Raw genomic sequence first — 11627 nt, 5'->3', positions numbered from 1 at the left:
CTGGACTTAACCTAAGTAGAAATAAAATAAAATAAAATTAGTCAAACTTGAAGCAAAGGAGCTGGAAATACAATTTATTCTGAAATAATAAATGAGCGGCAATCCTGCATTTCCCTTTAGACAACAATTAGCATTAGCTAATTAGACCCTCCATTCTTCCAAACACACAACCCAGACTACCATAATGGCATCACTGTAGCATCAATAAGGTTGGCTTGCCAGAGTTAAAGTTTTTTTCGAAGCTACTGAAGATATCAAACAACACTTAAGCCAAATTGAGGAGCACTACTTTAGGTCTTAAAGCTACTTTGATGCATGCACATTAATAGGACTGTTAGAAGCCAACACTTAAATTTTCTATTACACCCCAATATTTCCTGCATTGCTCCAAGAAATGGCTACTTTTTTTTATCCTTTTTGAGTATTTCATCAAACATCCCTTTATTTCTGCATGTGTGGACACAATAATAAGCAGTGTATATCTCCTTTAAATCCACATGTTGATAGCATAGTAATTACTGGTTTTAAAGTGTGACCATTTCCAGCACCAGTTTGACATTTTTATAATTAAGTCCAGTTTGTGGAGGTTGTGAGGACTACTTCCTCTATATGTTCCAACCAGTAGCCCAGTAGGCTTTCCTTTAATCCCTAAATGTAAACACATGCTAACTTTAAATAACTGCACTTGCCTCTACATGCTCTGGTGTTTCATGCCAAAAGGCCATATGTCTAGTCACCCTATGTGTTGAGTCTGGCAATTGTCCAAGAAAGTTAATGTCAAAGAGCCATATAAAGCCAATAATAAAGGAGGGGGTCTGAGTTAAGTTATAATGAAGAGTGCAATAAAGAAGACTCATAATACACTTCTGCAATAAGATTTGATGCTAAATGCAAACAGATGAGGAGAATCCAGGTTACGTAAAGTACAGTACACGAGCAACACGCTTCTAACAAGGTCACTAAACCAAAAATAAGGCTCTAATACCCGACAGTAACCGAGCCTACTACAGAAACAAAATACAGTAAGCCTCTAAAAACCTCAAGCCTCCAGCAGCCATTCATACTGAGCCGGTCATTTATAAGTGTGATGATAAATATTCCACACATGTCAGGAGGATAGAGTGTAGCAGGGTGTGTGAGGTATTCTTAGCACTGATGACAGTGCTGGCCACTGGTTCCATTCACATCTCTAAATGGTGTCCTGGCTGCAAGACAAGGCCACACAGACTGCCAAGGTATCAGCTTCTGCTTTACTCTGCTTATTTTTACCTATGACACACCCTTTTTTACTATAAACTGGACATGATATCGAACACTCTGCAGATATGTGTCCTAAAAAATCAAATACCAAACATTAAAATTCAATTCTTTTAAAAGAGTTTAACACTCACACAGACATGGAGAACTCTCCTCACATAGTGAGCCAAGAAGGAATCATGTTAGACATGCTGAAAGATCAAATACTTGTAGTACACTAAATGCCATTCATGCTCTCAGATGAGGTTACATATTTGGAAAAGCAACTCCAGGAGAGCGACATGTACTAGAGAAGGTAACTGAGAAATGTACAGCTGTCTCTGTGAGTTGGAGATAGCTTAGTATTAAACTGCTGTGTATACGCACAAAATCCCTCTGAACATGACAGACGCCTTCATGCAACTTTAACACAAAAGAACCTGTTTGGAAACTGCGATAGAAGTAAAAAACATGAAAGTCATAATTTGTTCCAGCTGTTCAAGAGTAGCACTACAAAGTCAGTCTCAGAAATAAGTTTAAGGACAAGCTTCATCAGTGGTATGCTGTTTAACATGTTCAGTGATATCAGTTCAAATCCACTGCTTGTGCTGGTCCACTTCACTTAGTTCTGTATTTTTCTCTCAAAGAACAGGATGTGTTAGCAGTTGTCATCCTCCAAAATGTCTGTGTGTTCTTCCCAGAATTGTTCTCCTATAATGTCACAGTGATAGGCCTGCACCTTTCTCCTGCAGCGTGTCACAGGCACCTCCTTCTCTTCTTCATTTGGCCCTTTCACACGTTTGATGACAGTTTCATCTCGCTGGAGATACAGAAAAAGTGACTTAATCAATACAGATTTAGATAAGAGGAAGAAACAGTTCAACATTTCAGGAAATATCACTTTGTCTATTTGGAGACGTTGCTTGATGTCATGTAACTTCCTCAACATTACAGTATCAAGACGAGAAATCTCTAAGATAAGACTTCACACCCCCTGTAGAACAGCTATTGTTTGGAAATGAAACAAGAGGGGGCGCATCACAGAGCACAAGAGGTTGAGGCTGATTTCAAGTCTAAGATACCCAAGATAACCCTAGAATATACAAGTGGAAGTGGGTGCAGAGACACATTCTTAGTCCTCTACACACACTGTAAAAATCAGAGATATCAGACATTTATTGGCCTCAATTACTCTTCCATGAGTGTGCAGTGTCAAACCTGTTTCAGTGGCTCACCTTCTCCCAAATGAGTGCAGTGCCTTTCCTGTGGAGGGCAGATTCATTGTTGTAGTTGATGTCAAACTCAGTGAACAGGATCTCATTTTTGTCTGCTGCTAATGTCCCCTAGGGTGGACGGACATCAAGTAGTTATACATATGCATCTTAACCTCATAAAATTCAAATTAAAATAAATGAATGTGCATGTTGTTAACAATTCAATACTGGTATGGGAATGTGGGTTACATGCTGACAGGTAATTTACTTATGCACATAGTGTAGCTTTATTGATGGTTTGTCCAATAAAAAATGGGTGTACCTCTCTCAACATCGACTTATAAGAAAAAAACATTTTATTGCTGGTGATGTGGTTTACTTTTTTTTTTTTTTATTAAATGCTTTTTATTAACAGGTAGACACCTCTGACAGTAGGTTTCAGTGCATTTGCAAACATATATTTACCTAAACTACACTCTCACCTTTAATCGTTCTTCTGCCTGGGTTGTGGTAAGTCCTCCTTTCTGTACTAATGTCCAAAACACTGTGTTATACAAATTGTTGATGTGACCTGAAACATACAAAATATGGATTTATTTTTTTTTACAACAGTTTTTCTTCAGCTTTTCAGTTAAAAGAACAAATTCTCCTAAAGATAAAACACGCAACTTTCAGAACAGTGAGCACTCACAATCTGCTTGTCTCCAGCTGAGGTAGTCTTTGAGGTTGCGATTGCTGGGATACAAGACCACACGCCCATCAAAACCTGGAGGGTACAACAAGGGCTGGTCTCCAAAATAATCCTTCCAGTAAAACACATATGAGGAGGAGAACTGGGAGGCCACATGGGTCATAAGTTTGCTGCCAGAAAAGAAAAAGTTGAAGTCTGACAAAATTCAACAACTTGGGAAAATCACTGACGTGACTCATTATGCAGTTGTGAAAACCAAAGTACCTGGCTCTCCTCTTGAACCAGGTAGAGGTCCTCTTGAAAACAAAGCTGAACTCATCACTTTGACCATATGCTATGGCAATATCCTCTAGTTCTTCCATCACAGAGCGAGCACTCCTGGTCATCAGACCCAGGGCCCTGTTATCATTGGGCTTTGTAAATTTGTGCTGCTCTGCAAACCTACAAAAATACACAAAAACATATGACACAACAGTGAGGTTGTAATGCACATGGGTCGATAACCTCGTTTCTTACTTTAAAACATATAGTTAACAGGAAACTCACTTGTGAAAATTGCGTCCATCCAGTCTCACAACAATGTAGCAGTTTCGTAGACATGTGTCGTCTGTTTCAAAGTTGCGGACGTACTCAAACTTGCTCTTGGCCATGTTTCTGGTACTGGTAGAAAGGCTGGCAGAGGACGCAGCAACACAAAAGGACCTGACACGTCCACCAAATCTGCAGAGCTCTCCTATCAGCATGGGGGTGCTCCTGAAACAGAAAACTTAGGTCGAAATCAAAGACTGTTAAGGTAAGACCACAATATTAGAGCATATAGGAACTCTGGAAATATTACATGCTCAGACCAAACAGTGTTGTAACTGGATTGCGACTGTGAGATATTTTGAGGAAAAAGCCCTTATTACGGACCTCATTATGAATAAATTATAAAAATTCATTATTTAATACTTTTTTGTCCGCCCAATTGCCTCCCCGTAACACGAATCATAACTATCTGAAATAACCGGCGAGCCCGCGTGTTTACTCCACGCGCCAGCATTTATATATTTTGTAGGCTACACAAAAAACAATATTCAAAAAGGTTGTTTTAGTATCTAAACTACGTTAGAAATTACATTTCAATGCAGCACTTGACAATTGAAACCTCACTCACGCTGGTTTGTGTACAGTCCGTCACTGAAATCTGTCGTAAGGGTACAAAAAATAACACAAACGACAGTTCCGCCAAAATTGAAACCATGTAAATATGACAGGTAAGTAGTGTATGGATAAGTTCTATTATCAGTGCTGTGCCAGCTCACGCAAAAAAATGAGCTAGCTTTAAGTTCACACTAACTAGTTCACGTTTATAGTTTATTTTTTGAAAAAATTGAACTAGATGGTGTGGTAGTTGTAGCAGCAGTAGTAGTATCAACAAAATTATTATTATTATTATTATTATTATTATTATTATTATTATTATTATTAATATCAATAAGGAAGTCAAGTCAAATGCAAACAGACTGCCAAAAGTAATAAGATGAATAGAATGATCAGGCAAGCGAAACTTGGGTCGTTAATTCATTACATTACACACTAATAAACCATTGCATTCAATTTTTGCAAAGGTGATTTCTATTTCACATAAACCAAGGTATTGCACATGAGTCAACTATTTTGCATAGTCATTAACTAAATAAACTATATGATGTTGCACAAGAACAAAAAATGTATGATGGTATTGCACCAGGTATCTACTTTGTCCTGTTGTTTGTCAATTTATGTTTTGCTTGTTTGTTATATACCCCTGCTGCAGAAGGAAAGGAAATTTTAAAGTCTGAATGCAACGGGTTGAGAGACCTGTGTCGCTCTGTCGTGCACCTCGGTGGTACACAGCTGCTTACTAATTCTAATAAAAGACAACAAAATTAACGGATAACTCGTTGGGAAAAGAAAAAAAAATATTGTGTTTATTCCGAAGTTCAACATTTTTCACAACACCCTTCCCCACCACATCATATACATTGTTTTTTATTCTGGGAATTGGTACAGATAAATTCGCGCCAACGTCGTCAGCCATCACTTGTATATTAGCACCATCTAGCGGCTTAGACGTGATACTACAACCAAGATCGTCTATGAGAAAGCAGCAACGACCATAGACATTATACGGCAACGACAACGTTTCACGGAAGTTGTAGCGTTTCTCTTCGAGGGTTACTAATTTTTTTTTATGATTTATCGACATGAATTTTATCATGCAGGCTATAATAGTCACGCCAGTTCACCGTTCAGGGTATCACATATATTCAACTGTCTGGCCTGCCCTATTTCCTGTGTCGTGAAATAGGTACAGAGTGAAGGCTCAATCTCAACTACCCAGCAGTCCTTGCTCCACTGTGTGCTGCTCGTCTGTGGCTGTTTCAAACATGGAGGAGAGGGAAAGGAAAAGTGCACCCACAGACCGAAAAGAAACAGTAACTGCAACCTGTTCAAGAACACCATCAAGCTCAGACCGTGGACCCGGGGCAGAAAGCAGAGACGTGGACCATGACGCAGAAAAAACAGACGTGTGCTCCGACAAGTTTGACCCTCTCCTGGCCTTGTACTCACCGACTGTACCGCTTCCCTTTCCAAATGTCAAATGTTTCAACAACGTGTCTGCCTACGAGAGCTTTCTTAAGGGAGGTCGGGGAAGGGCCAAGCCGGAGAACGTGGAGAAAAAGCGGCAGAAGGCAATGAAAGGGGTGGCGGACCCGGAGCGCATCGCCAGGCTGAAGAGTCTCATGGTGAACAACCCGGTGAAAGAGTCTGAGGAGGGGGAGAGCAGCAGCACGCCGAGGAGGAGGAGGCAAAAAACACAGAAAAATGTCCTCACAAGGATGCCTTGTAGGTGTAACAACAGCAGTAACAACAATTGCTACTACTACTTACATTTATACTACAAGTGTTTAGCCAAGTTGTGGGAAATCTTGTTGGAAGAGTTAAGAGACTAGTTCATATCTGCACCGTGTCCCTTAAAGTCTCAAGCAGTATTTTATGCCTCCACCGTGTTTCCATTCAGATCTGGTTCATGACATACTTTATTACCTTTATTATCCATTTTATTACGGTCATGGTCAGCTTTTAATGTAAAATCAACAGCATTAACCTGATCTCTCACTGTGGTGTAGTTTGAGACTGATTGACCAAAGAACTAACACAATTTAAATACTATGAAGACACAACAGATACCAAAAATCAGTCTGATTGACAAACAACCATTTCTCATTATTTTTATTTTTAAGAATGAATTTGCTCTATCGTTGTTTTTCAATATGAAATTTGTTTCTAGAAGATGCTGTGTTGAACTATATAAATGAAATCTCCTATTAATATTTACTTGAACACAAACTGTTGTCCTAGCGTTTGCTCATTAAGTTCTCCAAACAGCTATAAACACAAAGATTTGATGACAGTAGTTAATTGAAACTGCTGTAACAAACATTGACCTCAGATAACTGCTGAGAATATAAACAGTTTTATGTTGCCATAATTCTTGTTAGAGGACTGTAGCCTCCCAACTTACCTCACACTCAAACAAAAAGCAGTGTTCACTTGGTTCAAGATAACCGTGACAAATAAGATCTAATGCAACAAGACTCAAGAACATTTCTGATCTTTGGAGAAATAATCAGTTATCCTAAGTTATCCTTGATTACATAGATTTGTCCTGTATGGATGTTAGAGATCTGAAAAAATATCAATGAGCATCTGATACTTTGACCTCTGAAACAGTGTCAACATTTCAGCTCTGAATATCGATAACTTTGTATAAATACACAAAAAAAACATATTTTGGTTGAGGTGTACATGAAAAACGACTTCTGTTTCTCCACATCGTTAGATAGCACTTTAAAGTATATTTTCAATATTTTATTCCTGAACTTAATGACATAGGTTAAATGGTGTCCACGTCATTGTTTTTTCTATTTTTGGGTCAGTTGGTTTAACATCATTTGAAGTTTAATTTTTACAGTGTAGTAGACTGATAAAATCAAATTCATAGTTTTGCCCGATATCAGATTTTTCATTTGACATTTCTCAGTTTCACCAGCTGACCAATAATTGTAGGACCAATAATTTCTTTGCAACATTATTTTTAATGTCCCAGTAATTTAAGTGGCAAACTTGATGCACTTTATGTTTTCAAGTTAAGTTTACATATGTAACACGGCATTTGACTTTCAATATTTGAAAAACAATGAAATAGAAAAGTTGTCTCCAGTCAGATAGTTTTGACTTAATTTCTCCTTTCAGTTTTGAGTAACATTTCGCTATCATGTAAACATCATCTCTGTTTTTTTCACAGTCAACTGTGTTCACTTACAATATTCGTAGTATTGTATTGTGACCCAAGTATTGTAATGTGTATCATATTGTGAGGTTCTTGACAATACTCACCCCAATTGGATTTGCTTGCTTCCCCAATGTTGACACATTTTCTTTTAATAAGTATTGTTTCATCCTCCAACTGTCCAGTTGACCCTCTGACTGTAAACCTTTAGAAGTTTGGTTGTTTGCATGTTTAGCATTTTTTATTCACTGACATGTTTTCGTGCTTCAGTGTAAACTTCTCCTTTAATGTGTGTAATGTGTGAGCAGTACAGAAAGATGTTTAACCTGCTTGTGATGTGTCTACAGTGTGCAAAGGCAGTCCACTGGGGGAGCTGTACCGATGTGTCCAGGAGAGGATAAGGGTCAAAGTTCACATCAGGACCTTCAAAGGACTGAGGGGAGTGTGTTCTGGTTTTGTTGTGGCCTTTGATAAATTCTGGAACATGGTGAGTTTTCTCCTTGAAAGTGAAATATACTTTTAAAAAACCTAAAAGTCATTTGATGTAGATGTCCGATGTACCCATGTTGTGTGTACAGCGTTTTTTCTGGGTGTAGCTGCTGTTTGCAGAATCAGAAGTGTATTTATGACAAACATGTTATTGAATGAATCTTAGTTCTGTTCTATAAGCCCTTCATCCTTTGTTTTTATTTCACCTTATCAGGCAATGGTGGATGTAGATGAGACATACAGAGAACCTCTGTTTGGAGAAGCTCTCTACCATGAGAAAGCTCTCACCATCTCACGGGTAGGCGTCAGTTTCCATCATAAGTCTGAAATGAAAATATCTTTTTCTCACCAATGGGTCAAGTCCCAAACCATAAATGAACACATTTTCTTAAACCCTTTTTTATGAATGAATGATCACTGTTATTACACACACAACACATAAATGAGTCAAAGCATCAGAATTTTTTTGTTTGACAGTTTTAAATTGTGATTTTTTTTTTGTTCAAAAATCTCTTTTTTTTTCTTTTTTTTTAAATCCTAGTAGAAACTGATTTACATGTGATGTGCATTTTTTGGGAAAATATGGCTCCTGGTATAGTATGTAGACATCATCATCATCATCATCATCATTACTCAACTTTTTCACTTGATCTGGAGTTTAAAAAAAATTGCAAAGATCAGAAATATTGAAGAATCACACTTTCAATCAAATCAGCACCCCAGAAATCTCAACAGAATCGGATTAGGAGAAAAGTATATCGTCCCAGCCCTAGTCTGCACATAGCTCTGCCCCCGACAGGCTTCAGAGGGCTGGCCAATCAGAGAGAAGGGGATCTGTGGGTGGGAGACTCAAAGAGACAGAACATCATTGTGAGAAAAATAGAGACTTTTTTTTTCATGTATGAGGTGCGGTTACATTGGCAAACCGTACTGTGCTTAAGTACACTTCAACCATCAAGTCCAGTTTGTTTGACCAGTGTGACTGCAAGTGTGCCATGCTGAAGCACAGTTCACTTCTCTGCTTTGTCAAAGAGGTGGGCTTCAGCAAGGTTAATCACGAGCACAAGCACGTAGACCGCGCGTATTAGCCATGACCTATAATCACTGTGGCCCCTCCTCTCAACAATCATTTTAAACAGTGGGGATATTTCTGGCTGTGTCGAACCAAAACAACCTAACATGAGCCAAAAAGTCACTAAAGTTGTAGTAGTGCTCTCTGTGTCTTGTTGTGCTGACTCTGATCAGATTGCACATTGTGTAAACAGAAGTTTCACGGTGACATAGGCAAACCATACGTGTGTCTTAAGTCTCCGGCAGAGGAACAGTGCTCGTGTTTGAGGACGGCATGGGTCGAATGGCCGGTGTGGTCATGCCCTAAAACTACCAAAGGGGGACCAGGAACAGAATGAAATCTAGTTAAAAAGCACAATAGCCCCACTGAAGGATTTCAGATTTCTGAAGTAGTTGTAAATATTGACAAGTATGTATGGGTATAAATTATTAGGGCTGGTATAATAAGCTTTTCTCCTGATTAGATTCTTTTACGATTTTTGGGGTGCTGATTCGATTTAAATTGCGATTCTTTAATATTTCTGATTTTTGCTACTTTTGGTTTGCTTTTTTAACACTAGACTTTGGCTGTTTTCCAAACCGCCTTCTTGGCCCTAATTCAGTATGTAGTAGGCAGTATGCGAAAACTGGCGTAATCTGCAATATGCCAAAAATCCCTGGATGTCCTACTGATCCAGGAAAATTTCTCACTATGTGACAAATCAGTCTATCTGGCATACTGTTTTCCACAATGCACGGTGCTAACGCCGTTTGTCAATGTGGGTTGCAGGTTTTGGTGAATTACCACCATCTAGTGGAATGAGTTGGCATTACAACTACAATACAACAACACTAAAGTTACAGTCTGTGACATAGAATTGAAGTGATGTGAAAAGAACACATGTAAATCTTGTTACTTCGGGTTATAAAAGAGGTGTTTACTTCAACTAATTCATTAAAGCCCATATAAACCAATAATTAGCTTTTTTAAACATACATGGATTATATGGAAGTGTTGTTTTTCATTAGCTGTAAAAATCAAAATCCCACATTCAGATGTATTTTCAGTAAACGATATAATTTTTGGTGTAAGATAAGAAATCAAATATGATGATTCTGCTGTGATATGATTAACAAAATAATTTAATATGTTAAGATCTATTGAAAGCCCAACAGAACAGTCATACTACACACTACATGCAAAAGCAGTATGCAGTGCCCACTATATATTACATTCACATGTAGTATGTAGAAGGCGGTTTGGAAAACAGCCCAAGTGAAAAAGTTGAATCATGATGATGATGTCTACAGACTATATCAGGAGCCATATTTTCTAAAAAAAAAAAAAAAAAAAAAAAAGAATATCACATGTAAGTCATTTTAAGATTTATTCAGGGGATCTGACATCTCAACTTTTTTACAACCTTACTTATAAACAAAGACTAAAAATGAAGGACTTAAATTAAAAAAAAAAAAAAAAATTGAACAAAATATCATGATTTAAAATGTTGAACAAGAATTTCCGATAAGAAGATACAACAATTTTTTCTCCCACCTGTTAAAGTCAGGATGTCATTTTTCAAGTTGAATCCACAAATAGTAAACTGAATGAAATCTTTGTCTAGCTCTTTGAGAAGCTAAAGCTCCAGGAGAGCTTAGCAGTCGAAGAGTCAGCGAAGAAGCACGAAGCTCAGGAAACATCCGGCCAAACACAGTCTTCAAAGCCAAAGAACGTGTCTACTCAATGTTCCAGCACGAGAGAGGAGAGGAGGGACAAGTCCAAGTGTCCAGAGGCTGAGACAACCACACAGGAGAAACATAGAGTCTCAGTGAAAACCAGGGCTTCAGAGGCCTGTCAGAGGAAACAGACCCAGAAGTACGGAAAGGTCCACTCACGGCATGTCAACCAGCTTTTCATCAGGGGGGAGAACATCATCCTGGTAAACCCCCAGCCACTCTGATTTAACCCGTTTAGTTGTCACAGCCACACTTGATGGAATCTATAATTTTTTTTTACCCCTGACATCTGTAACAATAGGTGTGAATTACTATAAATGAACTGACAGAGATCTGATTTAATCTGATTTGAAAGAATCAAACATGCACTGTTGTTATATCATATTGATATGGAGGTTTTTCTCAGCCCTTGAGAGAAATAATCTTGTTTTGAAGAATAAAAGCTTCTCACCTCTAATTACAGATCTTTTTCATCTTGTTTAGTCTCCTTTATTGAGCTGGTGTGTCTGCGCTGTGGTTTCTATCCAGCAGGTGGCAGCGTAAACACACAAGTGCCATTTGTGGGGCCATTGTCGTCTCAAAGAGCTTGTCCCTTTATGTTGCTTTTCCCGTTAGTTTGAACAGGAATGACAGCGCAGTCTCAGCGGACTTCATAAATGCATTATGAATAATTGAGTTTGTGAAGCTGGAGATTGCAGATGGCACTCAAAAGCTGTCATTTGTCTTGACGTCTCAGATTGCTTTTACTCTTTAATGGGCACATTACCCATAAAAACACAATTTACTGCATCTCATGGAAGTTGTAAAGATGTTGCTGTTTTTTTTCTATTTTAAATGGCAGAGGTTACTTTTGGATGATGAGCAGCCCACAATGATTGTGTGTTGCCTGATG

General features: G+C 38.3%; 2 protein-coding genes across 4 annotated transcripts; one reads left to right on the top strand and one right to left on the bottom strand.

The window, feature by feature from the left end:
• Positions 1–49: 49 nt before the first annotated feature.
• Positions 50–5869, bottom strand: thg1l (tRNA-histidine guanylyltransferase 1-like). 3 transcript variants are annotated; one of them, XM_074674584.1, is made up of 7 exons: positions 5737–5869; positions 3688–3894; positions 3406–3582; positions 3142–3311; positions 2933–3021; positions 2472–2579; positions 50–2056 (listed from the first exon to the last, which is right to left on the bottom strand). In XM_074674584.1, exons 2-7 carry the CDS (start codon positions 3882–3884, stop codon positions 1895–1897), a joined length of 903 nt encoding a protein of 300 aa, XP_074530685.1. In that variant the 5' UTR covers positions 3885–3894; positions 5737–5869; the 3' UTR covers positions 50–1894. The 3 variants fall into 3 exon arrangements, with proteins under 3 accessions (XP_074530685.1, XP_074530684.1, XP_074530683.1); XM_074674583.1 differs by lacking the exon at positions 5737–5869 and adding an exon at positions 4298–4381; XM_074674582.1 differs by lacking the exon at positions 5737–5869 and adding an exon at positions 4260–4277.
• Positions 5308–11291, top strand: lsm11 (LSM11, U7 small nuclear RNA associated). The gene is made up of 4 exons (XM_074674581.1): positions 5308–6012; positions 7807–7946; positions 8163–8246; positions 10624–11291. The coding sequence occupies exons 1-4, from the start codon at positions 5553–5555 to the stop codon at positions 10957–10959; spliced, it is 1020 nt and encodes a 339-aa protein (XP_074530682.1). The 5' UTR covers positions 5308–5552; the 3' UTR covers positions 10960–11291.
• Positions 11292–11627: the final 336 nt, after the last annotated feature.

Source organism: Halichoeres trimaculatus, unplaced genomic scaffold (genome assembly GCF_033239565.1).
Source record: "Halichoeres trimaculatus isolate MK-OKI-2021-1 unplaced genomic scaffold, fHalTri1.1 fHalTri1_scaffold_7, whole genome shotgun sequence".
Lineage (NCBI taxonomy): Eukaryota > Metazoa > Chordata > Actinopteri > Labriformes > Labridae > Halichoeres > Halichoeres trimaculatus.
Note: the sequence above shows the minus strand (reverse complement) of the source record. Positions and strands in the feature narration are given on the sequence as shown.

What these genes read in the sequence shown, in the direction of transcription:
- lsm11 (XM_074674581.1), top strand. Translation starts at nt 5,553, where the DNA reads ATGGAGGAGAGGGAAAGGAAAAGTGCACCCACAGACCGAAAAGAAACA. An exon ending in TTGATAAATTCTGGAACATG is followed by an intron (nt 7,947 to 8,162) that starts GTGAGTTTTCTC and finishes TCACCTTATCAG; the next exon opens with GCAATGGTGGATGTAGATGA. An exon ending in AAGCTCTCACCATCTCACGG is followed by an intron (nt 8,247 to 10,623) that starts GTAGGCGTCAGT and finishes ATCTTTGTCTAG; the next exon opens with CTCTTTGAGAAGCTAAAGCT.
- thg1l (XM_074674582.1), bottom strand. An exon ending in GATGGACGCAATTTTCACAA is followed by an intron (nt 3,583 to 3,687) that starts GTGAGTTTCCTG and finishes GTATTTTTGTAG; the next exon opens with GTTTGCAGAGCAGCACAAAT. An exon ending in AGGCAGAAGAACGATTAAAG is followed by an intron (nt 2,580 to 2,932) that starts GTGAGAGTGTAG and finishes CGTCCACCCTAG; the next exon opens with GGGACATTAGCAGCAGACAA.